This window comes from Dermacentor albipictus, chromosome 6 (genome assembly GCF_038994185.2).
Source record: "Dermacentor albipictus isolate Rhodes 1998 colony chromosome 6, USDA_Dalb.pri_finalv2, whole genome shotgun sequence".
Classification (NCBI taxonomy): domain Eukaryota; kingdom Metazoa; phylum Arthropoda; class Arachnida; order Ixodida; family Ixodidae; genus Dermacentor; species Dermacentor albipictus.
In genome coordinates, this window is record NC_091826.1 from 48471653 (window position 1) to 48497673 (window position 26021).

The following is a 26021-nucleotide window of genomic DNA, read 5'->3' on the forward strand; positions in this document are numbered from 1 at the left end:
TTTAGATGCACAAAGAACCTCAGGTAGTCAAAATTAATCTGAAGCCACATCCACTATGACGTGCCTCATGATCAAGTTGTGGTTTTACCAAGGAATACCTCAGAATTTAATTTTTTTTTAATGTGTGCACCATAAACAGTCTTGGTGAAGTCGGATGTGCAAAAGCTTTCTTATTTCTAAGTGTGCACAAATACCGAATAGTGGATTTCAAATTGAATATTGAATCAAATCAAGAAAAAAAAAGGCCGAATAGCGAATCGAATATTATAAACTTTTTCACAAAATTTAATGCTTAAAATTTTTGGGCAAGACAATATGGTGCTTCGCATGCTTGAGAGTCTGCTGGCATTGCATAACAAGGATGTTGCAAGCGATCAGTAACTGAGGTACATAGAAATCAAGGTATGCAACATGGTCTACTCTTATTAAAGGGAACACTAAATTAGTATGCCAGCAATGATTACTGCTCAGTTCTATTATATTGAAGGCTTGCAAAATGTATATTTTCATTTTTACCAATAGAATTTTTGTTGAATAGAATGAAGTGCTTTTATTTCTCTCCTCTGAAACTAATGAATTAGTAACATTCGGTTGTACTGAATACCAGTGAGGTTCTCAGTATAACAGTGGACCTGTGTTTTGCTGCAGTCTTTTATTTATTGCATCGACAGGGTGTCTACCAACCGGGAAAACCGGGAAAACCGGGAATTCTCAGGGAATTTGAACAGTCTGGAAAAACTCAGGGAAAACTCAGGGAATTTGTGCTTCTATCAGGGAAAATTAGCTGTAACTTTATTGAAAGGGAACGAAAGTCGCGTTAATGCTGGCTCCAGTAACAGAGGAATCGCAACGAATCGTCATTGACGCCGTGTCATCGGCACGATGTATTGCCAGAGTAGTTAACGACCGATTTTCTAAACGCCCGATTTTTCGGACATGCCCAATAATTTGCACGGTTTTGCGGCAACACCACGTACTCCATATAGTCAATGTATATTGCCCTGACTGCAGATCTGAAATGGCTATAATCAAAGCCGCCACCGCCGCTATATTGATTATCTCGCCGCCTCGAACCGGCACTCTCGCAGGCAGATCGGCTGGCAGCCGTAACCACCACCGCGGCAACGTTAGGCCTAGCTGCTTCTATGTTCGCTATTAAGCTTCTTGCCGTGCGGTGCCGTGTTTTTCATTGAAAGAATTCGCCGCTATCACCAATGGCACCGACTCCGCCTTTGTAATCCTCGCGATTGGCTTTGAAGCTCGCAGAGCACAGCGCGTTGCGTAATGCCAGTCTCTGGAAGTTAGCTTCGCCTCAGTACACTATTGTTAGGCGGTGAAGCATAACAAGCGTGGGAAGGGGGCAATTGTCACGGGACACAGTATGTATTCCTTAATTACACATGCGTGCACCCCGTCTCCTGTCACAGTACAAGCCCTGATATGCCTAATAAGCGTACTGGCAGGCCTTCAGAGCTTTTTCAGACGTGCCTGTGGTAAGTTTAGCCCTTACAGACAGTTAAAGACATGCATTAATTTTTTTCAGACTGCCCGTTTTTTTTTTAAATTTTTTTTGCGGCCCCTCGGAAGTCCGAAAAATCAAATGTTGACGGTACAACTGACCAAGAGGATGCTTCAGATGATCCATGTGGTGAAAGCGTGGTAGAAGGAGGATGAGAACAGAAAGGACCGACGCACTGAGGAATTAACGGGAAAGGAAGGGTGCCGCCGCCTTTTTGAAGGAGCTTGAGCTAAAAAAAACTTAGTGTTGACTGACGCTGAGACACAGGTGTCCCTCATCCAAACCAAAATAAATTGTTTAAGCAGTGAAACCCAACACTGAGATGTTGTGTACGGGCTGAGAGTATGTCAGGACAGTTGAGGTTGACTTCCCAGCTGCTGAGAGAGAACCTTAGTTGTGACAAAGTTCAGGACCTCATACAGATGAGCTTGCTATCAGTTGATAGAAATAGCTGATATTAAAAAATATTTACTTATGTATGCATCTCCTTTTCATTCGTATTTGAAAATGTTCGACTCAATTTGGAATGGGCTTTACCATTGCTTTCGCTGTGCATTTTACTAACACCTTCCTTCTGTTTTCTTTTTAAATAAAATAGATATTACTCCTTACTATTCAAACTGGATTAAGTAATTTTTTGTTTCAGCATGCTTACTAGAGAGTGACAGCATCGGGCAATGTGGTGTCAGCCTGTCTTGACATAAAACAAAGTTCTGGCTCATTCAGGGAATTTCGCAAAGGTGCTCAGGGAAAACCTGGAAAACTCAGGGAATTTGGAAATGTCAACTTGGTAGACACCCTGATCGAAAGTTTTTCTCTAAAATACAGAAGAGTAACCACTTTATGCCTGTTGGGTTTTCGTAAAGCCAATCTGCGTGACAGACTAAAAGACCGCGCAACACGCGACTCGATCACCGCTCCACGCGTAGCTTGCGCCAGCGATGAAAAGCAGGTGCCGTTTCATTGTCAGGTTTGGTGTGATTTCCCGCCTGTCAAAGAATCTGAAATCTGGAGAGTCGTGGCAGGTTTGCCCGACGCTAGCTACCCCTCCCCTCCCTCCTTGTTCATCTGCCGTTTTCACTTGGGAGCGGTTTGTCGGCTTTCCGAGTGTCGTGCGACTGCTGCAAATAGATCTATGCCAATTCGGCACCAAACCATAACTTCAGTCGCCAATGTCCAGTGAAGCAGTGCCGACTAGGCCTAATGGCCTAGGCAGTGAGGCCGTGACAAAAATCTGCTTCTTACTGATGAGGTAACGGTCCGCAACCCATCATAGAATGCTTGCCACTAATACGTTTGCATGGGTGACTCATCAATGATTGTTCCCACGATAACGCTTGCAATCTAAGGCTGTTGAAACGATGTGAAGTTAATTGCCGCATGTCTGACATGACTTGCTCGCCTATCGGAGGCTAATCAACCTGATTTTTGCGCGTGCTTTTGCACTTCCCGAATTATGTGCTGCTTTTGTTGACATTCCTCCTGTCTGACCATCTGGTTATCCCGTTGCGATCCTCCCAACAGGCCGACGTTGAGGAGCACTTGTAAGTGACAAAGCCCACTATCGTGGCAGCTGGGACGACCTGTCCACGGCATGCTCAGGTGCTTCTTTTGTACCGAAAACGAAGTGAAACGCTTGCTTGGGCAGCATCAAGCACAAGGGGCTTTGCAGCACACGCAACGCTGTCCTCGTCTCTGCACCGAATATATTGAATATTGCAGAAACCGAATAGTAGATATTCGTTTCGCAAATCAAATTATTAGAACATTCACTATTTGATTTGGTGATATTTGAGTATTCGCACATCCCTACTCATTTCATTTTCCACACAAATGTCTCGGGTCACTCACCCTGCAGAATGTTCTTCGACATACCGATAGCAGCATGAACCATAAAAGCCTGCATCACCTAGCTGCCTGGGACCACAGTGCGCATGACCTGAATTGAGGTGCTCATTGCACATTTCTGTTTGGGTAAGGTGGAAACAGATGCAGAGCAGAAACAAGCCAGCCTATTTGCATATGTTGGCGTATCGATACAAGCACACCTACACCATGAGGTGCATGGGAACGTGCCTTGCGTGTCTGCTACAATACCATTTAAACAACCGATCGTCATGTATCCTCAAGGAGTCGGCCAGGTGGATGCCGCTAAATTTGAAAGTGACTTTCAGCTTGCAGAGCATCCCAGTCCACTCTTGCACACACAAGTTGCAGACCTCCATTCAAGCACGAATGAAATGCGCACTCAGCGTGGATACTGCCCGCGAATTAATTCCAGCTTATGCAGTGAGAATTTCCTTACCCCCTTGTGCCTCTTATTTTGGTGGCAGATTACATATGCCATTGAGGGAAATGGCACAGTGACTTTAGGTTTTACGAGATATCTTCTGCATACTATTGTCAATTTGAATTGTTCAAACCTTTTTGCCTGGCGAGCAACTTGTCTCCTTGTTCCACATTGACAGGCGTGTCTGACGAGCTGCCATCACCGCAGTACAATGCCTCTGTGTTGGCCGACATGCGCATGGTGGGCAATGCGAGATTCCTCGCCGAGAAGTTGGCACAGGCCCCTGCCCTAGTAGATGCCACTCGTCTGCTGAAGGTCTGGCTAAGGAAACGTCATCTTGACCAGGTGAGATGGTTTGCCCTTCGGCTACTGTATTTATTTGTGCAGGTTCAGCGTTAATTTCGAAGTATTTTTTTTCTTTCTTTTTTTTGTGTATGCTTTCAAATGTGTTATAACCACTCTCTGCCATCCTCAGTGCAAAGTGCCATTCTTTACTCACCTTTTGTGCAGTCCCGTCTTGTCCTTGCTTGGGAGAACTCACCTTGGAGTTGCGATGAATTACTTTATTTTCGCTAAAATTTATGCTCAATACTGTTCTTAACTACAACGCAGTGTTGTTTAGCAGTGATTGCCTAAGCTAACAAATTTACCCATCAGCATTGTCATCAGCTCCCAATAATACTTTTTTTGCCCGTAGAGCTTCCTACAAAAATTACTAGTGGGAACGCTGTCACTACTGGTCTATGGGAGCTGCAAGCCTGGCAGTTGTCAGCATGGAAGCGAATGGGCAGTACATAGATTTGCCGAAACTTCATTGTTACAGCTTCACAGAGCTTTGTAACTTTTGAAGCTGATCATTTCCAACAAATATAAGTGTATATATATACCTATATATATATATATATATATATATATATATATATATATATATATATATATATATATATATATATATATAAGTGCCACAGTTTGCAGCGATGATGCATCTGTGCAAACTCTGATTGCCTTCTGCACTTAGAAAAACAGGGGGGGTATTCTTCAAGTGTCCGCATAGTGAACTGTCCATTTGGGCTGCTGCTGAAGTGCTGAATTGGCTGGGCTGGGGGATGTGCGAGAATGAGACAAGCACCCTCAGCAAGTCTCTCTCCCATGCGTTGTACGCCAGCCCAGCCAATCAGCAGCGGCTGAAATTGACAGTATCCACTAGGTGGACGATTACAGAATACCCCCCCCCTCCCCAGGTCTGATACGAAATGTGGGTGAGTAAAGGAAAATAAAGCATAGTAAACTAACCCATAAAAATGTCCTTTAAGCCATAAGCACGAAGATCAGACAAATCTGTGTGCTCACTGTTGTTCCCATGGAAGCTGAAAGATTGCAGCACCGGATTGCCCTCTAGTTATTTGTGTGGGAAACTGATTTTTTTCCCATGTGCCAGTGCTCTGTGCTGCAACGATAATGCACTCGCTCGTAAAGTGTCACCAAATTTGTCAATGTGCCTGGAGTATTACTACAACTCATCTGAAATGATGGTGTTCTTTCCTCCAGGGTCCGGGAGCCTTCTCGGGTTTTGAGATGACCATGTACCTGGTTCACCTGCTGATGAAGCGCCAGCTGAGCCCCATGATGAGCTCGTACCAAGCTGCGCGGTTCGTCCTGCTAACCCTTTGTAAGCTATGTTTCATGCTTTCTTTTTTAAGAGCACTGCCATGTGTGCTGTGAAGAGCTTAGTGGCTGTACCTTTGCAAACCAAGTACGCACATTGTGTTTGCTCAGTGCTTACATACAGTCCGCCACAAAAGTTTGCAGTGGATACGATTTGCAAAAAGGCTAAATTCCTGCGGTGTCTAGGCACATTGCCGTGTATTTGGAGTTTCAAGTCTGTCGTAGTTCTCGCGACCTACACAGTGATCAGGCTAATTGCAACGAAATTTCACTTTGACCAAGTTTATTATAAATGAGTAAATGAAGCACTCTTGGCAAAGCTGCAGTGCTGGTAATTGCATAGTTTTCTTGCTAGCAGCCTTTAAACAGCGCCGTAGCAGATGACGTGTGCACTTAGTGGTTTCGCTGCGACGTGAGCTGCGGTCTCGGCAAGCCACCTGCGAGATTTTTCAGTGCACCGTGGGCAGCCATAGGCGCTGCCTTATCTGTGGTAACGCCAATGAGCCATGTGCTTTAGGTCATGCATCACTTCTGGCAAGGATTTTCCTATCAAAAGTGCCTGCCTCTGTGAGCATTTAGTGACACTTTCGCTCATATTTCAAACAAAAAAAATTTGGCGCAGAGGCTCTGTTATATCTACACTATCGTAAGCTAGACCTATTGCACTGTCCAAAATATTGTTGCAGTTGTTTAATTTGGAAGCACCGAGCTTTAGCAGAGCAGGCATTCTCATTTGCCATGGAACCCATTTTTCATGAACAATCTTTACAGCCAACTGTACCTTTACTCATATTCACTGTGGCTACACGTTGCCATCAGTCTAAGTTGGGAGCTTTTACAGCAACACGCAAGCGTTTTTCCAAGCTTACAGGTGAAACTACTAATTTGGTCATTTATACTGTTGGGTCAGTTGATGGGGCACAGGATGGTGCGTCCTTCCCGATAAGCAGCCAGTTATTGACAGTAGAATGTGCATTTGCGGTCACGGCAATAACATGATTGTACTTTAAGGTTTCTGCTGTTTATTCTCGCCAGTGCTTTGACTGTGTAAGGAGCCCTTCTTATCGCATGACATTTTATTAAGTCACCAATTTCATCAGGCCTCTTTGTTGCCTGCGTTAGTGAAATTTCAGCTCATTTGTATATATTTATATTCACCAGTTTCCACTGAAAGTTCCGGTCTCTCACTAGGCTCATGGTGACGGCCAGTGACGCTTGGCGCTTGCAAAACAATGACCTGGCTAATCATTGCCATGTCGTTCTCCTTCACAGCTCGTTCGGACCTCACCACAGAGGACATCACGCTGTGTACTGAGCCAGTTGCCAATCAGCCCTCCCTGGAGGAATTCCGTGCCAACTATCCCCTGGTTCTCGTCGACGCCTGTGGCTTCCTCAATGTCTGCGCATCAGTGAGCACAGAAGCTTACCTCAGGGTAAGTAACTTGCCTAGCTGTCAGCGAACGGAATACAGTGAAAGCTCGTTAATTCGAACTTCAATAATTTGAATTTATGGATAATTCGAACTGTACGATTTGGTCCGGCCAAGCTCCACAGAAGTCTATGTATAAAAAAGTCTGTTAATTCGAACGCGAGAAGGTTCCCTCACGGATAATTCGAACTACGCTCGCCTGACACATGGCCAGAGAAGCGCGCCTACTGCCTACACACAAGGCTGTATTGCCTCCAAAACGGAGAGAACGGCGAGAGAAGGCATAATCGGAAAAAAATCTAAACGACGCGGGGTCAGCCAGAAGGCAGCGGCGGCTGCCGCCTCCCCGTTCTACGTAACCTCCGAGATTTCTTGGCCGTTGCGAATCTCGGAGGCTTTGCAAATCTTGTACAGCTGCTAATGTTGTGTGGAGATGGCATGGCAAGCTCCAAAACACAGCGAATCAAGTACGTCGCAGCTGCGCTTGCAATCAAGAACCAACGAATGAGGGCCTTCGCCACCTTCACATGTTCAGCGTCTTTGTCTCGGCAGTCTTCATCAGTTGTGCACCTCTGTTTTCAGTTTAGGAGGTATCGGCCGTCGCGATTCATTGTGATGGTGTTAAGCCTCGGCTAACGTTCGTTTCGGTGGACATCGGTGGTGTGGCACAGTCGGACCCAGAGCTTCGACTTGAAGAGGGCGTGTGCCCGCGGCACACGCCATCACTTTCTGACACGCCAAATTTCTGACATGCCCTACTGCTTCCAAATCGCAGTGTACTGTTGCTCTCCTTCACTTTCGTTAGTTCGAACTTTCGTTAATTCAAACTGAAGCGGCTTCCCCTTGCGGTTCGAATTAACGAGCTTTTACTGTAGATCAGAATGGAATGCACTGAAGGTTGAAACTGGCTGCTGTGGAATGTCAGTCAAGAAATCCACGACTGGAACCCAAGCTTGTGAGATGATGCGGACTTTCTTGTTTAAGAAAATGTTTAAGAGGTTGCATTGTAATGCAACCTCTTAAACATTTTCATCTGTGACATAAGCAGGACACCTTCTTAGCAGGGTTTCCTTTTAAATATGATAAGTATTGTGAAGTTCAGTGCATCACCTCGCCTGGTGAGCTGCTTTAGGAACATAGTGAACCAAAGTGCAGGTTTGTCTTGGTTGGCAAGAAGGGGTAACAGCAACATGGATGCAGCTAGCAGCCTATTACAGTATAACCCCGCTGTTACGTTCCTCACTGCTGCGTTTTCCCGGCTGCTACGTCGTTTTCATCCGGTCCCGGCATAGCTTCCATAGGATACAATGTATAAGGAACCCCGCTGTTACGTTGTAGCTGTTAAAACGTTGCCGCATGGTACGTCGCAACTTAGCACCCTGCACCCGCCTGGGCTAAACTAGGGAGTGCGTTCCAACCGCCATTTTGGCTTTTGATGAGTTTTGGCTGGGCTTGGCCAGGCTTGCTTATGGAACTGGCTGCAAGAAGCCGCACGCCAGTTCGAGAGGTTGCCACCATAGAGTTTCTTACTACAACTCTATGGCCGCCACTAAGTGGCCATTCGTGGAAAATGCTCTCACTATCATCACTGTGATTACAGTCACCGCATCGTTGTTGGACGTGTTGACCCACGGAGGAAGGAAACTCAGGAGAGGTCCTGACGTCATTCTTTGTGAAGCTAAAGTGAAACCGGAAGTTGGCGTTGCTGGTGGCGTTGCTGCGCCTACCGGGCTGAGGAGGGACCTTATACCGGGCGGCCAGCTCTCCTCTCTTGTTTACATTTCTCCCACGCCGCGCTGCGCGCAACCGGGCATGCTCGGACGCGCACGCTCCGCAGCAATACTAAACAATCGTTAGCACGTCAGCATGATTACGCCAAAGAGGGCAAAATTTCCCGCGGATATTCCTTCGTCCGTTGCCATTGCTGTGACGCGGTGACGACGAGGAGCACAAGCCTCATGGTGCCGGGGAGTTGCCAAATCGTAGCTTTGGAGAAGCCGCCGCGGCACTGGACCTCCTCCGCAGGTACGCCGCACCTCACGACGACGCTGACAGCAATGCGGCCCTCCAGGCTATTGAGAAACGTGTGGCGATTTCTAGCGAGAGAAATGAACGGCAAGCCGCCATTATAGACTTCTTAAAATCCTAAGCGCACTCTGTGGAAATAAATTGTCTATAGTTGAAGCTGCATTTTTTCATTAATTTTCGGAGCTTTCCTCATTGTTGCGTTTTCCCTGCTGTTACGTTTTTTTCCCCGGTCCGGTGAATAACGTATGAACGGGGTTCCACTGTACTTCCATCATCGAAATTGTGCAGACCATGGGTTCTAGGAAAAACTGCATTTCTTTAATGCTTAGCCACGCAACCTAAAATTGATAACTGCAGTCCAAACTTCACTCCAAACTTCACCGCACAAGAACGACAATGCACTCACCTGTGCATACTGTAAGGAACAAAGAAATAAAGTTTTTGCCAGAAACCTGTGCTCTCTGTACAATTCTGAACATCGATGTGCATGACCTTGCATGGAGAGCAGGTTCGGGAACATTGTGGATCAAAATGCAGGCTCAGCTTGAGTGGCAAGACGTGGTTTCAGTGGTTGTGTCTGTGATATGCAGCTACTGAAAGTTGCACAGATTTAAACGTTCTTTAAAACCGTCTTAGCCTATATTTTGGCATATTTGTTTACCAAAGAGGGCCGGCCCTATAAGTGGCAAGCTAAGTTGTATGTGTTGGTCGGTTTGCAGGTCAAGCACGAAGCTCGTCTGGCAATCACTTTCCTGGACTCGTGTTCTGCAGACAGCTTCGAAGTGCTCTTCGTGACTCCGCTCCCCTTTGAGCGCACGTTTGACTGCTTCGTACTGTAAGTTGCGAGTCTTGTGTTCCAGCCACTTATTGCCTGCACAGTGATATTACACTTCCTAAAATGCAATGCGTCGATGAATGTAATTTGTATGATTGGTGAATGAATGCAAGAGGGGACTTTTTGCGATTCTGCAAATTGAGAAGAATCACACAACACATGATGGAACGAGAGATGATCGGCATAAAACTAAGAAACAGGGAAGACAGAGGTGAGGTTTGAGAGCAAATAGGGGTAGCCAATATTTTAGTTGATATTAAGTGGGAGAAAGAGAGTAGAGCAGGCCATGTTATGCGTAGAGTAGGTAACATGCAGTCTGTTAGAGTTACAGAGTTGGTGTCGAGGGAACAGAAATGCAGTAAATGATGGCAGTTGTGATGAAATCTGTGTTGTGATGAAATCGATGTTGTGATGAATAAGTTTTACCATGAAACACCATGAAACAGTGTTGTGATAAAGTTGGGAAACTTGCAGGAATATGAAGAAGTCAGCTGGCGCGATGAAGGGATAATCAGAGATACTGGGAGGAGCTGTTCTGGTAGTAGACATAAATTAGGCTAATGATGATCATAATTAAAGCACAAACTACCAATGTTAATAGCACTGTTTCTCTGAGCTTAGAGTAGTGCCTTTTATTAGAGGTGTGCAAATATTCAAAACTTTTGAATAACAAATCGAATACTGTCGTATTTGTTTCGGTCTTCGAATCGTATAGTCACTATTTGAAAACGTGAATATTTTTCGTATACTTTACGAAATTTCATATCGGACACTGTGTGCAATCAAGCATAATATTGGTGCAAAAATGTCATGAGTGTCATCTTGGTGGACATAGTTGTAGCGCCAGCGACATTGACGCAATCGCCTTAGGAAACAAGACGAGGTCAGGCGAGGCCACGAGTGGCGCAGTAGCTTAGCTGGCGCTGGGGACTGAAGAAATAAAAGTTGGTTGAGTTTGAGCTCCAGTGTTGGAACAATATCTCGTTGTCTCTCTCTCATGTGCTCTACATAATATAGACATAAAACAGAAGTTACATAGTTGAGCATGCTGTGTCATTCTAGGGAGCCCGACTGTTCCCTCTAAACCTGTCATTTGCAAGTAGCAATGAATACTGATTATTCGAATACTGGCTTACTCACCTCTAATACGCAATTTGTGTTTTTAATAAACAACATTTTATAACATGCAGTATATGATATCAACTTGGTGACGTTATTGAATACATTAGAATGTATAGATTGCTATGTATAGTAATAACAGCTGTTCATTTTCTTGAAAAACTATTTGAAAAGTATTGATTCGATTTGCTTTTGGCACTATTTGATTTGTATTTGATTCGGTATTTACTCACCCCCACCTTTTTATCACAGTGCAATAGGCAATCCATTCCTGTGATATGCTCCCACACGGAACCTGGCTTGCTCACATGCTAGGCACGGTGTAGGTGCACGTCATGGTTACAAATCACCCGTCACATCATGCTAAACGTTTTAAAAAGGAGTGATATGTTCTGCACACTCACTCTTCGCTTTGTCACCCGTCACATCGTGCTAAACGTTTCAAAAAGGAGTGATATGTCCTGCACACTCACTCTTCGCTTTGTCACCCATCACATCGTGCTAAACATTTTAAAAAGAAGTGATATGTTCTGCACACTCACTCTTCGCTTTGTCACCCGTCAAATCATGCTAAACATTTTAAAAAGGAGTGATATGTTCTGCACACTCACTCCTCACTTTGTCACCCGTCACATCATGCTAAACTTTTTAAAAAGGAGTGTTATGTTCTGCACACTTACTCTTCGCTTTGTCACCCATCACATCAGGCTAAACATATTAAAAAGAAGTGATATGTTCTGCACACTCACTCTTCGCTTTGTCACCCGTCACATCATGCTAAACGTTTTAAAAAGGAGTGATATGTTCTGCACACTCACTCTTCGCTTTGTCACCCGTCACATCGTGCTAAACATTTTAAAAAGAAGTGATATGTTATGCACACTCACTCTTCGCTTTGTCACCCGTCACATCATGCTAAACGTTTCAAAAAGCAGTGATATGTTCTGCACACTCACTCTTCGCTTTGTCACCCGTCACATCATGCTAAACGTTTTAAAAAGGAGTGATATGTTCTGCACACTCACTCTTCGCTTTGTCACCCGTCACATCATGCTGAACGTTTTAAAAAGGAGTGATATGTTCTGCACACTCGCTCTTTGCTTTGTCACCCGTCACATCATGCTAAACGTTTTAAAAAGGAGTGATATGTTCTGCACACTCACTCTTCGCTTAGTCACCCGTCAAATCATGCTAAACATTTTACAAAGGAGTGATATGTTCTGCACACTCACTCTTCGCTTGTCACCGTCACATCATGCTAAACGTTTTAAAAAGGAGTGATATGTTCTGCACACTCTTTCTTCTCTTAGTCACCCGTGAAATCATGCTAAACGTTTTAAAAAGGAGTGATATATTCTGCACACTCACTCTTCGCTTTGTCACCCGTCACATCATGCTAAACGTTTGAAAAAGGAGTGATATGTTCTGCACACTCACTCTTCGCTTAGTCACCCGTCAAATCATGCTAAACGTTTTAAAAAGGAGTGATATGTTCTGCACACTCACTCTTCGCTTGTCACCGTCACATCATGCTAAACGTTTTAAAAAGGAGTGATATGTTCTGCACACTCTTTCTTCGCTTTGTTCTTTGCAGGCTTAATGAGGGGGACTTGGAGTCCGCAGTCGAGGCCCAGTCACTCCGCGCGGAGCTGGCAGATTTCAGTGGCTCCAAGTCAAGGCCAGTTGCCAAGGCTGTGTGCCAGCTCCTGCGCAGGGGCTTCGGCAGCCGAACTGACCTTGTGTCAACTCGCATACCTGCTCCATCAGAAGTTAGTGAGCAGTTTTTTTTCTTTTTCTTATCCATTTGGCGCATTTCTGTGCATTCGCAGCTTCTGCGTAACTGCAGACTTTGAGACCTGAGCTTCCTTGCATCATATCCTTATGAGAATACAGCCACTGTGGCCGGGAGTTTTAACTCACTGACTTGTGCTCGGTGGTGGAACACAGTAACAGCTTAGTGAACTGCCATGTTGGGAAACAACTATAATGCACCAGCCAATAGGGGTAGTTTCTTTTATTAAGTATTTCAGAACCTTTTTTTTTCTCACTGTCTTGCAGCAGCTTCCACTGCTTTGAGCTGCAGGTTGATTAACAATTAACTAGAGGCAGTGCTTAAAACTGGGAATAAAGCAGGTAACAAACAAAAAGCAAGCGCTGCATGGAGCAGACAACAAACACAACCGCTGATGGAAAGCAGATGAGGGAAATCAGTGCTCCTGTTACTTTGCCCTCATGCTGCCAATAGGTGGCCTATATGTAATTTGAGTTAAGCAACTGACCCATCTAACATATGCAGTGGTTCTGGGTTTGCAGAATCATAAGCTTTGGGCGTCGTCATAAGTGTCGATTCAGGGCTTCAGCAGAAAGAACAGTGCAAGGGACTGGACGTTGTCTGTCCTTTTATTACGTCTGGTCCATTGAAGCATTTTTTCTGTCTAGTTCTGGCTCTGGCTCCTGGACTGGACTTCTTTTTATTTACAAATATGGAGCTTTTTTCCCAAGGAACTCATACAAATTTTTGTTTAACATTGTCTTTGGGCAGGCAGAGGGCAACTTTTACATTCATGAATCTTCCTCCACTTTGTAGGCTTTCGCAGAGTTACTTTCATGAGATCTTTGCTTTGCAGTGGAAGATAAGTGAGGAGCCTCCAGTTGTCCGCGAGTCCCTAGAGATTGGGCTCCTCCTCGACGCTGCGCACTGTTATGCCACAGTGGAGCGTGGCCCGGCTGCAGACTCGCCAGACGCGCCCGCATTTCGGCAGCTGTGGGGAGACCGATCGGAACTGCGCCGGTTCCCAGACAGCAGCATTCTGGAAGCAGTCGTCTGGTCAGGCAAGGCTGCCTGCGAGCGTCGCAGCATCGTGCTCAGGATTGCGAGGCACCTCCTGTCGAGGTGTGAATACTCTGTGTGTTGTTCTGCACGAACGAGTTGCGTACTGCGCGCAAAATACAAGAAGGGTGGAGAGAAAGGTGCGACAGAATGCAGACTACCAACTTTTAGGTGTTGCTTCACCAGTCAAGAACTAAGTTTTCGACTTGAAGTCATTTAGTGTTCATTTTTGTGCGATTAACAAACTGCCGGCACAGCATGATGCGGCAAAGAAAAGGTGGCAGAATTAAAAAAGAGTGCGATGCGCGATTCCATCATGATAGTGAGTGCTTGTTTTACCAGGCGAATTTGTCAGGTTTTGAGACGCCGCTTGCTAGTTTGTCTGCATAATTTGTGCTGTACCTTTCTGTCCAGCTTGCAACCTAATGCCAGGTCAAGGCAGGCATGCCACAACTTGCATGTCTTGTCCGAGTTCAATGCTGGAACAGCAGGCCATCCAAGTCCTTCTTAGAAACATGCTTGGGAAGTGCTTTTATCCTCTGCATGTCCTAGGGAAGGATACAGTTTATAACTTGAAACGGAAGTACTGAACTGTGCTTTGTGTGGAGTGTGAAACACATGTTTGGGGGTGACTTAATTTGACAAGAGTTGGCGTCTGGTCATGTTGGTATGACATCTTTGCACGTTCATATCAGCACAAGAAAATGACGAGGGCTGTTAAAAAGGATACAAGACAAGTGCAGTTCAGTCTGTTCATGTGCATTACCTGAGGAGGCAGACATTAGTACTTGCGCGATTAATTTCAATGTCTGGGTAGTTAGTTAAAAATAGTCACTAATTAACACTTTATTATTCTTTTTAGAGCACATTTTACAATTGTAATATTAAGGCCTAGCAGTACTGAAGTTATGACTGCTTGGCAGGGATAAGACTAGCCCACTTTCAAGATAGCCATCTCCAGAACCTGGTCTAAAAATGAATTGACGTTCAAGTTAAGATTCTTCTGAACTGCTAGGGGGTTCTTTTGGGAGACTGGTAACTGGAAAGCCAAAGTATTTCATAGCAGAGTTGGACAGAGGTCATAAAGGTGGTGCTAGCACAGTCAAAGGATTTGTTGTAAACAGACCTGACTCTGCTACTTCAATTTTAAAATTGCAACTTATGGGGTTCTCCTCCCATGCTCTTGGGACAAAGGAACGACAACACAGTACAAACAATCACAAGGGCATTTATTGCACCTTTCATAGATCAATGCCTGCTAGCCGAGTCGCTATCCACAAAACATGCCGATGGGCGCGCGACGAATCTAGAAGTCCGACTCACTGCGACCTGATAGCGAGCGAATATGTTCGCCCCATGCTGGATCCCAACGCCTGGTCGTTCGCGTGTACGTTCACGCCAACAGTGGCGCGTTCCAAGGCGGCCACACGAGACGGTCGCGCAGAAGCATGGGTCGGCGTACGCGCGGCACGGCACGTCCGTACCGCTTGCTGATCTCGAAACCAAGAGAGCAAGCGCCTTCCTTTCGGCGCCCAAGTAACCTCGCCTGTCGGCGGCGTTAGCAGCGCAACACTCGCGCCATTTCTCGCACTGCGCCCCAACCACATCGACTTCCGCGGGCATCATGCAGGCCACGCGGTGAAGCCGCACTACAGGAGACGCGCTATGCGGGAAAAACATCAGGGGACGCGCGAGAGTCGCACATCCCCACAAACTTGTGCCCTCAAATGGACGCTTCAAGGTTAATGTGTTAATTTTTTTAATTAACTGTCTGCACATTTTGGACTGCCATGTAAGCAAAATCCACCTCTTGCAGAAATCTACCTGAAAAGGTGGAACAACGCTGTCACGGTTGATTTCTTTTTAATCCTGCCAGGGTTCAGAAAAACATAAGAATAAAAACAGCACCGATTGAAACACGAACAGGAAAGAAATAATCAAAACACCTGTAATGTGTAATTGCACAGGAGTGCGAGCCCAAGATTGCGAGTTCGACTCAGAGATCGCAAGTGCAACTCCCGCTGCATTTTGATAGAGACAAAATGCACTTCGATTTAGATGGATGGCAAGGAACCCCAAGTGGTCAAAGTTAGTCCGTGCTCCCCTGTTACGGTGTGCCTCATAATCAGGTTGTGGTTTCAGCATGTAAAGCCACAGAATTTGTTCATTTATTTTATCTGATTATTTATGAAAGAGTGTGATGGGGAATCTCTCTGCATCTGTTTTCTAAATAGTGTGTAGTCCCAAATCTACGTTCTGTAACTTGAATCTGGCCACTTTTGCAAACACAGGTGACCGTAAAAGCAAAACAATGTATATCGGTGGCTTCTGACTTGGTGTTTTAATTTAGGCTTTGTCACAGATGCCATGTGCAGAGGTAACCTCCGCCTAATACAGTTGACATCTGTTAATTTGACCCTGATGGGACTGATGAAGTTGATTGGTTTATCTGGCAGGTATAATTAAACAAAACACAGAAAAAAACACCAAGACACATTGATGATTTGCTTGGTAGTATTTTCCCAATTCTAACACTCCCCTAATCAAATGTGTGCATGTTTTGTATGTGTACAAAGTACAAAACCAACATAGAAATGACATTAAAGTTAGACAACGTAGAAATATAATGCATGCCGAATTTCTTAGCATGAAAATTGGGCAACGGTCTAATATCTGTTGCATAATGGGCAGCCGGTTTCCTAAAGTCTTCTTCGCCACACAGTTTTAGTTTTCTAAAGTCAGTTTCACCGCAATACACTGTGTTGCGTTTAAGCAAAAAGATGTTGCAAAGGCAGTTTTGGTTTTGTATCCAATTGCACCGTTCAGGCAATTTTCACCAGAATTAAAAAATAAAACGATACCATTAGAATAGAATAAATACTGTAATCAGACGTTGTGAGCTATGGCTATTGCTTGAAAGTCTTTCTAAGGCAGGCCGAAAATAGGCATTTTCTACAGGAGATTTTTGATGTGTGTTCAATACACTCGCTACCCCCTAAGCTCTGCTGAGGCAGACGCTGACACTATAGGAACAGCTACTGGGATCACCAGGGCGTCAGGCGTGTGTTTGCTGACTGGTCAAGTTCACGTTATCCAGTGAAGACCAACTTAGGGTAGAAAAACAACCGATTGGGTCCATAAAAATGCATCGGCATCGGCTGGGACCTTCAATCGGAATCAAATTACGGAAGTCGAATTAATGGAAGTCTACTGTATGGGCCTTTCAGGAGAACTGACTGTTGGGCTAGTTGGTCTTGCATAATAACTATGTGCGTTATGAACTTGCACTAAATTACTATAGTTAGTATGGGCATTTACTCCAGCCACAGATGTGTGCCTCAACAGGTTTCGCTTAATTCTGTCCTATGAATATATACCGTATTTACACGATTGTAAGTCGACCCCCCCATATCGCCTGACCGGAAAAAAAAAAAATAAGAGAGCATACCGGAGGGCGCACTCGATAACGAAAATTTATTACTAGCTGACATGGTCACTCGACTACTCGTCTTCACTAGTGCTGCCATCGTCATCGTTGCTGCGGTCCCACGGCGCGTCGTGGTCCAGTGAAATTTCAAATTTGGCAAACGACCGCACCAGGACATCTTGCAGAACAAGCAGCCCACGCCAAATGCACCCAACCACACGCAACCATCACGGAGGCTCTTCTAACAGGTCCGGTTGGCGTAATTTCGCAGTCTTCTGCCGCCAGCCACTCGTTGTACTCACGGCGGAGCAGAACCTTAAAATTAAGGCGAAGGTCCAGGCTTGTTTCATGACCACGTCGCACTTCAATGGCAGGGACCAATCAGGCATTTCAGCGACGTACGCCGCAAGCTTAGCCTACAGCTCCGAAAAGCGTCCAGACTTCGGCACGTGGGAAATTTGTCGCTTGCCGTCACAGGGTGAAAATTTCGCTTCGCTGCAGTCGCCACTCTCGCACCACCCGTTTAGAAACATCGAAATTGCGGCCCGCTGCGCAGTGATTTGTTTCTTCGGCGTAAAGGATGGCAGCCCCCTTGAACGCTGCTGTGAACGAGTGCCGAACGATTAGTGGGCCTGCAGCACTCACGACGACTGGGGAAGCATAGAAGTAGCACGCAGCCGGCAGTCAAGTGGAACGCGTCAAAAAGTTTGTCAAGCCAATTCCAATGCCTTTAAACAGAGAAACAGAAACCCGCGAGCGGCGTCTGCTCTTCCATGAACTACCGATACCCCCCGCAAGCGCCGCCGTTCTGAGGGTGCCGCCGCAAATGGGAACAGCGGCGCTTCCATCAACTATCGACACCCCCCCATGAGTGTTGCATGCACTGTAATAAGGCTCTCAAAAATGTTGAAAAACCCTTCCGAAAAGCGAACAAACACGCGGGATAGCAAAAAGATACGGGTAGGGCCATAGAGCAAACATAAAATTGAAACTACGTTGTAGCTCTTGTATGTATCGCTTTTTTGGGCGGGGCCATGTTTTGGTTTCGATTGTAAGTCGACCCCCCAACTTCAGACTTTCAAATTTAAAAAAAGGGGTCGACTTACAATCGTGTAAATACGGTAATGTAAGTAAAAAATTTTCTTTGGTAGGCACGCCAACATCGAAGCGTGCACCGTGGTTGGCGACTTCCTGGATCCGCTGTTGTGCCCACGGGGTGTCGACTTTTCGTCATCGCATCCTTACGGCACAGGCGAAGAGCTTGGCGAGGAACTGGTCTCCGTGTATGACGAACTGGCGCGGTCCCTGCGTCGTCTGCACGACCTTCCGCTTACCGTGTCGTCTGTCAGAGGCACATCTCCCACCTTGCGCTTGACCGAGGTGAGTTTGCTCGGGTGAAACTCCCGAGGTGAAGGGCCTCGTAATTTCACGACATAGACAGAGTCGCTGCTCACTATTGCTTCAGAAGCAAAAATTGAGAATCAGTTAATCTGCTGTTCACTTCTTCCACGTCTCTGGACTCTTATTTTTCTTTGGCTTGCTAAAATACCATTATTAGAAGCACAAGAGGCCTTGAACTGTGAAACTGAACTGCAGCTGTTGTGTTGTGAGCTACATACCTGCTCGAAGCCAGTCACCAACCAAAATCAGCCTCTATTCTAGTAGTGGGGTTTGCTGGGCCATTTGGTGCATGATGACAGTACAGGGCATTCCAGCAAGTACAGACACGAGCACAAGTAAAACGGACGGACAGGACAACGCTGTCGTTGTCCTGTCCGTTCCTTTTACTTGTGCTCGCATCTGTACCTGTATAGGTGTGTTGGTGGCGCCATCTATTGATGACAACATGAACCGTAACTCAGACACACCAGGTGTTATTTTCAGCATCACAATAACTTTACCAATCTTATGTTCTGCAGGTCTTCCCACCCCTGAAGGGAGCTTTGGCAATAGATTTCGGCACAGGCTTTGTCCAGGACAAGGTCTACACGATGCCCCTTCCAATGAAGGCCCATGTCCCACATCTCATACCCATCTCGACAGGCAAGATTTTCTGACATGCATATTTAACCCTAACTACAGTGCAATGCCTTTTAGTACTTTCCAGTTTTTATCTCCTTTTGGCTGTCTCATAAAAGAGTGAGTTATCTGTGCTCTTCTCAAGAATGGTGGTGACTGCCTTTCACATAGCTTATAGTAGTGCTAAAGGTAAGTGCTCTTGAGTCAGTCTAGAATGGTAAACCACTCCCAGAAAAACTGCATTTCTTCAATGGTAACCAGTTGCCTACTAGCACGAAAAAAAAATTCTCTTCTCTTCTCTTCTTCAACTTCGTTCTGCAGGGTGCATGATGTAATGTTGATCACATGTATATCGAAGCATTTTCTCCTACCATTTGTGTCGTTTCTGGGCCGGAAAAGCCCCACAAAGATATTCAGTGTAGGTGGTTAATTCGTAATCATAATGCTATTTGTTCTCGAGTGGCTGTTTTCTTGTCATGAAGGGCCTACGACTCTGTAATCAAGCGCACATACTACAAGAGAAACAAAAATGTCTGGGTAGAAATATGGCATTTATAGACAAGGGTCCTTTTTTTTTTGCTTTCCCCCCATTTTTCTTGCTCTTTTTGCCTTCCTTTAGGATTGAACGATACACATTGCCATGCATCGCCCGTCGTCACATTCAACCGTAGCACGCAATCACGGGTTACAGACGACAGGTCGGGCCGATGCACATTTATCTTTTGCCAGCTGGATCTCGGGGAAAAGTAAGAAATCTCCTGGCAAGGCATGCCACACCACACAAACACCACAAATTAAAAAAAAGAAAGAACATTACAGACACAAAAGATCCACATAAAAATGCAACAGGCTCTACACATTGATAGTTATATAAAAAATATGTGATCGGAGGAGGGAAGATAACCGATGGTCATTAAGGGTTACGGACTGGATTCCAAGGGAAGGGAAGCGTAGCAGGGGGCGGCAGAAAGTTAGGTGGGCGGATGAGATTAAGAAGTTTGCAGGGACGGCATGGCCACAATTAGTACATGACCGGGCTTGTTGGTGAAATATGGGAGAGGCCTTTGCCCTGCAGTGGGCGTAACCAGGCTGATGATGAGGATGAGGCTGTTTTTCCTAGAGGGCATTAGTTCAGTCAGGCTTTGCGCCACGTGCAGGGAAGAAATGCTTTGCATTGACTTAGTCATCCTCATTATAACGAAGTTTAAGTGGAAGCCGAAATGACTTCGTTACATCCATTAATTCATTGTGCCAACTATATTGCCCTCTACTGCAGTATATGCCCAATGGTTTGCACAACTTTAAGCATGCAAAGAAGACTACGGCCCACCGAACCGCTATGCAGCTGCCTATATGATGAAAATTTAATAAAACAACAGCAAAAGACACTCCGGTGAGTGCAACATCTGACTATTTAGCACCTGATGCGACAGCCGTTACAATAGCGTCATTATGTCCCAATGTGGTGGTCCTTCAATTCTGCTTTCCACTTAACCCGTTCATATTGTTGTGAAACCAGTGAAACAGCAGTGCTGTTGAAGGGAACAGCTAACACGCTGCAACGCGAACGAAGTACGTTGTGTTCGAGCTACTCTTGACATACAACATAATGCACCGACTACGCAGCTGGGGCCGTATTCTCGGGCGACCTCCCTGACTTTGGGAGATATTCTTACTTTTGCAAGATTTTGCGAACCTGTCGAAGTATACAGCCGACAGAGCTCGGCACAGTACCAGAAATGCAGGCATATATGTGGACGCATTCGGCCTGTAAAAGCGAAGCCGTCCGATTCGCTACTCTCTCATGGCCCTGCAGCTGCCCCGGCTCCGCTGTGTGAGTGCGGCGGCTTGGCTTGGCAGGCGTGTGCCAGTTTCCCGCAGTCTCGGAGGCCACACCTAGCTGTGCCAGCACGCCACAGTGAGAGAGAGAAGTGGAGGATCTGGTTTTTAGTACGCTGTGTGCAAGCAGCATCATCAATATGTGGTGTGGTGCTGTTAGGCATGGCCTGGCTTTGCCAGCTACGTGCCGCAGCTAGAGAGAGGTGCGAAAAGAAGGAAGTACTGCTTGTGCACACGGCAACGGGCAGCGGTGAGAAACACCAATGTTGCTTATCAGCGTTATTTGATGTGGGAATCATGAACTGACACACTGAACAAGTGTAGAACCCCACGGAAAGCAATATGCTTGGTGCGCAGAGGTCAGTAGTTTTGGTTTCAGAGAAGAAAGCTCCTTATATCCATTGGCAGAACAGTATTACTTCATTAGAAAGAGGTTTTAAACGCAGTCATCTCTATGGGGATTTCAAGGGAAATTGATTTTTTTTTTTTCGTCAGATCCATTATTTTGTTATATTTTGCTTTCTTATAACGAGGTCCAAGTGTATCGAATTCCCACTTCTTTTTTTCTTTCTTTCTTTTTTCATAGTTCAATATATGTGGGTATGACCGTATAATCAACCTTTTCCCACCAGAGAAACTTAGAATTTTAAAAGACCGCTTTACCAGTGTTAACAGGTTTAATGGACTTTAAAGTAAGCTGCCAACTTTTCCCGCAATCTCTGCAGTCGTGGTTCACATGGAAGCCACTGGCAAGTGGCCTGACGACCTGGAAGCCCTTCGCCGGGTGAAGGCTGCGTTCCACCTGACCCTAGCTAGACTCCTGCGCGACAACGAGCACTTGATCACGGCTGCGCACCCGGAGTACGTCGACGTCTTCAAGGCACGTGGGCTGTCCAAAATTGTGCATGAGAAACTGCTGTGACCATCATGGGCAACTGGTGCTTACATTCCAAGAAACATTTGCACCCTTGTCGTGGCTTTTCTTGTCTCCAAACAGTACTTGTCATCTATCTTGCATGTGTGCATGCATCTTCTTCTTTTAGGGGGATGGCACGTCTTAAAAAAAAAAAAACGAATCATATTTTTGCACGTATAACTCCCAACAAAAATGCAAGAAATGTAACAGTAAAGTTGGGGCGCGAGTTATATGCAAGTTTTGCCTTGAAGTATGGCTTAATGGCAGCGTGAGACGTGAATTTCACCTTGAAGTGTAGCTTCATGGCATCACATGCTGATCTGCCAGGAATGTTTTAAGGCCAGATTCTCCACCATTTAGTTCCGTTTTCTCCTAAGGAATCCCACCGTCTCCCCAGCCTTGCATGATGTTGAAGGTCCCCTCTACTCACCATGGTGTCCCATTCTCTTCCTCTTTACAGATCGCCATTTTGTTATTAGTAGTTAGCGAATAGGGCATGCAGCGCTGGAAAACTAGGACTTGCATCACGACGAACTGTGATTAACGGGTGTCCTGGAGGGGCGTAAGAGCTGCATTTAGCATTGTGCCATGATTGCGCATCCAGCAGTGCTGCTCCCAAAACAAGTAGAAGAGAAACACGAGGACTCGAACTTCGGCGATGAGATGGAAATCGGACATGTTTATGTGCACTGAAATACACTGAAATGGTGACAGTGCTAGAGTGGTGACATGTGCTTGAATGAAAAGGCTATACCATAGAGTTGTACGAATTGTCTAAATGTATAAAATATGAATTAACTAGCTCTGTTATTCGACTCATAATTGTGCAAGATGACATTAGTTCAGTTTACAAACTGAAAAAGTTAAGAATAAAAACAAACACCGTATGGCAGTAATTTGATTTTATCATATTTTATTTGATTAGACAGTTTTGCTCTTCGGGCACTGATCATTGTAGCTGCATAATGCTTCACTGCTGCAAATTCAGATGGCCGCCTCTGCTGTTTCTCGTGTTTCAGGGGGGCTTCATGTTTCGAGTGCGCATCGCCGCCCACAAGGAGATTGGTCTAGCGCGGCAGACTGTCGCGCCAAATGGCGCCATCAAGGTCAGGGACACCGAGCTCAGCACCAAGATTGAGTTTGAGACCGAGATTTTGCCTGGCCTCACCAGTACATTGCACGGGTGAGTCGGCGGCACATTGTGCTCAGCGATGTTTTAGTTAGTAAATCAGTTAAAAAAATAGGGGCCCGAGGCTCCTTTAAAGGACGCTATGGGGTGCCCATAAATTAGTTTAGACTGGTTGTGTAACCTTCCAAAACTGCTGTTTTCAAAATTTTGTGTCGTAAGAATACTTCAAAGAAGTTGATTACTATTGCGCAAAAGCATGGCTGAGCTTCCCTTATTTGAATTTTGTGCCAAAACCTCAGTGCTGGTACACTGGTAAGACAGCACAGATTTTATTGTACTTTTTCACTGTTTGGGCTGTTATGTTCTGAAGAAGTTAAGGAAACTCACTGGGTTGACTTATCGGCTACAATAAAATGCAGCGTAGACTTCCTTTACTGATAAAATTCACTAGACGTCATTAGACACTGTCAAAATTTACGGCATCATGGAAAGCTGGTGTAGGAACTTCAAAGTGGTTGACCAACTGTATTTCGTTTGTGCATCTTGCTTACCAAGCTTTCTTTCGCAGTAAGAGTAGCTCTCTCTTTATTGCAGAAGTATAGCTTACTAACGCAGCTCTTCAGTGTCACTTTAGGGTGCATTCACATCAATGTTTGACAGAGGTTGCACAACCGACTGCAACTGGCAACCAAGGAGCGACTCACGGAGGTTGATGTTCACGCTGGAGAGTTTGACCTGCCCGTTATTATGCTGAAATGTCTTATGATTGATGCCATGCACATGTGCTCACATCGCCATCACCGCATGAAATAACCATAAGAGTATCTTGATGTACTGCTCCTGCGCCACTGATTGGTTCAGCATCTTTGTCGCTCCAGTTGCAGAGCTGAAAATTTTAGCAGCAAGCGAGTCGCTTTACATGGTCACTTTTCAACTGGAGCAACCATTTGTGACTGTTGCTTTGCGGCCAACTTGATCGCGCGACCTCTGCGACTACCAGTGTGAATGCACATTGAAAGTGCATTCTTACGGGCGAGTCATCAAAGTCATGCGAGAAACTTTGTCAGAAAAGAGTAATGAAATCCTGCACTCAAATGCTCAAGTAGCGTGACTGTAGTTGCAAAACTGCTGAACCAGTTGTTGGTACACTAAGGCGGGATGCCGGAATATGGAGACGCTCATTGTAGACATGGCCTTTTCTGAATCGAGACGTATCATGCCATCAGTGCACATTGGTGTCGTGCAGTTTTCATGCCACTGCCACGGTACATTTCCTGATGGTCACAACTGGTTGGTCATCAAAACATCCAAGAGAAGCTGGAGAATAACGGTTGAAAAGCCAGTGAGAGGCAGATGTCTACACAATGGCATGTTCTGCACGGCTTGCTTGTAAGTCGGCAATGCATGGTTGCAAGTTTTAACTCTTCAAGTTAATTGAGAGGCAACCAGAGATGGCTATGTCAGTGTTCTGTTTTTTATTTTGTGCTGTTTAATCACGGTCGCGCAGACTTGTCTGTTATGAAAGAAGGTATAAGAGGAATAACAGCGCCAAACATGACAGCTTTCGTTTTGAACAACGCATTTTGGCTCACAAGTTGTGCTGCTTCTGTCAATTGTCAGTGTAAAAGTATCTTCGCATTGTTTTTTTTTTATGATGTGTAGATTTGTGTAATTCGTGTAGTTTACTGCCACACCACTTTTTCTTTTTTTCTAAGGGATATTTTTAGCAAAAACTTGCAGAATTGTGTGGGCAAAAATGGAAAGGTTCTGTTTAGTTTTTTCAGGTAAACAATTCAAGTGAAAGTTCCAATTTATTGTTTTTTGCAGGCTCCAGCAACAGCACAGCACGTTCAGTGCTGCGTGCCGACTGGCCAAACGCTGGGTGGCTTCGCACCTGCTCAGCAACCACGTGTCCGACGAATGTGTCGAACTGCTCGCCGCTGCTGCCTACGTCTCCCCTGCACCCTACGTGGTACCCAAGTGAGTCGTGGCTCCTAGATCGTGTTTCTGGTATTTAACAAATGCAATGAGTAACAAGCTTTTAAGGCCATTGAGCATCACTTGCCGGAATAAGAACACTTGCCAAAATAAGAAACAAATAATTAAGAAAGAAGAAATCATTGGCGATTGTTGTCAGTGTAAGTGAATAGCCCAAACAAACAAACAAATGAGCGCATGGCAGTTGGAGAACAATAGAGAGAGACTGAACATTTTCTTTGCGGAGTACGACCATCGACCTGCCGTCGACCACCGACCAACCACAATAACTGTTAAAAAGCCAGAGAAATCTATTTGCATAAAAAAAAACAATTTTCGAGATCCCTACAGGCCTCTTGTTCACAATAACAATGAAGATGCACAGTTCTTGCTTATACAGTTGAACCTCGTTTTTAACGAAGTGGAATCTGACACGAAAAAGCCTTCGTTATATCTGATATTCGTTAATCATATATTTACCACACTGATATTGGTAAAAAAATTTTATATTTGCTTAGTTATCCGTGTTCGTATATTGAAGTATGACTGTATGTATGTACCGGAACGATGACGCAGTGAGCATGGGGTAGGTGTTTGGTAAATTGCCTCATGTCCTGTTAATCACTTGTGGTGTTGACTGGATGTGGAATGACTCTAGCAGTAAGTGCGTAGATAGGGATTTTTCTCTGGCGACGATAGCAGCTGCGTCCCAGTCACTGATATTGCCAGTCTTTTCGTGATGCTTGGGCCAGTGCATTGGATGACAAGTTTGCCTCTGCCATGTCAACTGGTGCCATTTCGTTTGTTCATTGAAGTTTCCAAATTCACCGATGTAGGCTAGGGATATTGCTATCCCTAGCCCTATCCCATCCCTAGCAATATCCCTATGGATATTGCACCGATAGGCTAGGGAATCCTTGCTAGGGATATTTTATATGTCGCACCTGGATGAAGCTTGGTGGGGTCCTTTACATGCACTATCTGGCCGCGATTCTTTCT

At 45.3% G+C, this 26021-nt stretch overlaps 1 protein-coding gene across 3 annotated transcripts in view; it reads left to right on the forward strand.

The window, feature by feature from the left end:
- Mat89Ba (nucleolar protein 6 Mat89Ba) overlaps positions 1–26021 on the forward strand; it is a 53232-nt gene that overhangs the window by 20350 nt on the left and 6861 nt on the right. For all 3 annotated transcript variants that reach the window (XM_070540508.1, XM_070540509.1, XM_070540507.1), the window contains exons 7-17: positions 3988–4154; positions 5358–5478; positions 6747–6907; positions 9651–9766; positions 12480–12654; positions 13513–13778; positions 18294–18522; positions 19062–19185; positions 21726–21880; positions 22936–23099; positions 24873–25025. In XM_070540508.1, the coding sequence (XP_070396609.1) occupies positions 3988–4154; positions 5358–5478; positions 6747–6907; positions 9651–9766; positions 12480–12654; positions 13513–13778; positions 18294–18522; positions 19062–19185; positions 21726–21880; positions 22936–23099; positions 24873–25025 (1831 nt within the window). The remainder of the gene's footprint in view (positions 1–3987; positions 4155–5357; positions 5479–6746; positions 6908–9650; positions 9767–12479; positions 12655–13512; positions 13779–18293; positions 18523–19061; positions 19186–21725; positions 21881–22935; positions 23100–24872; positions 25026–26021) is intronic.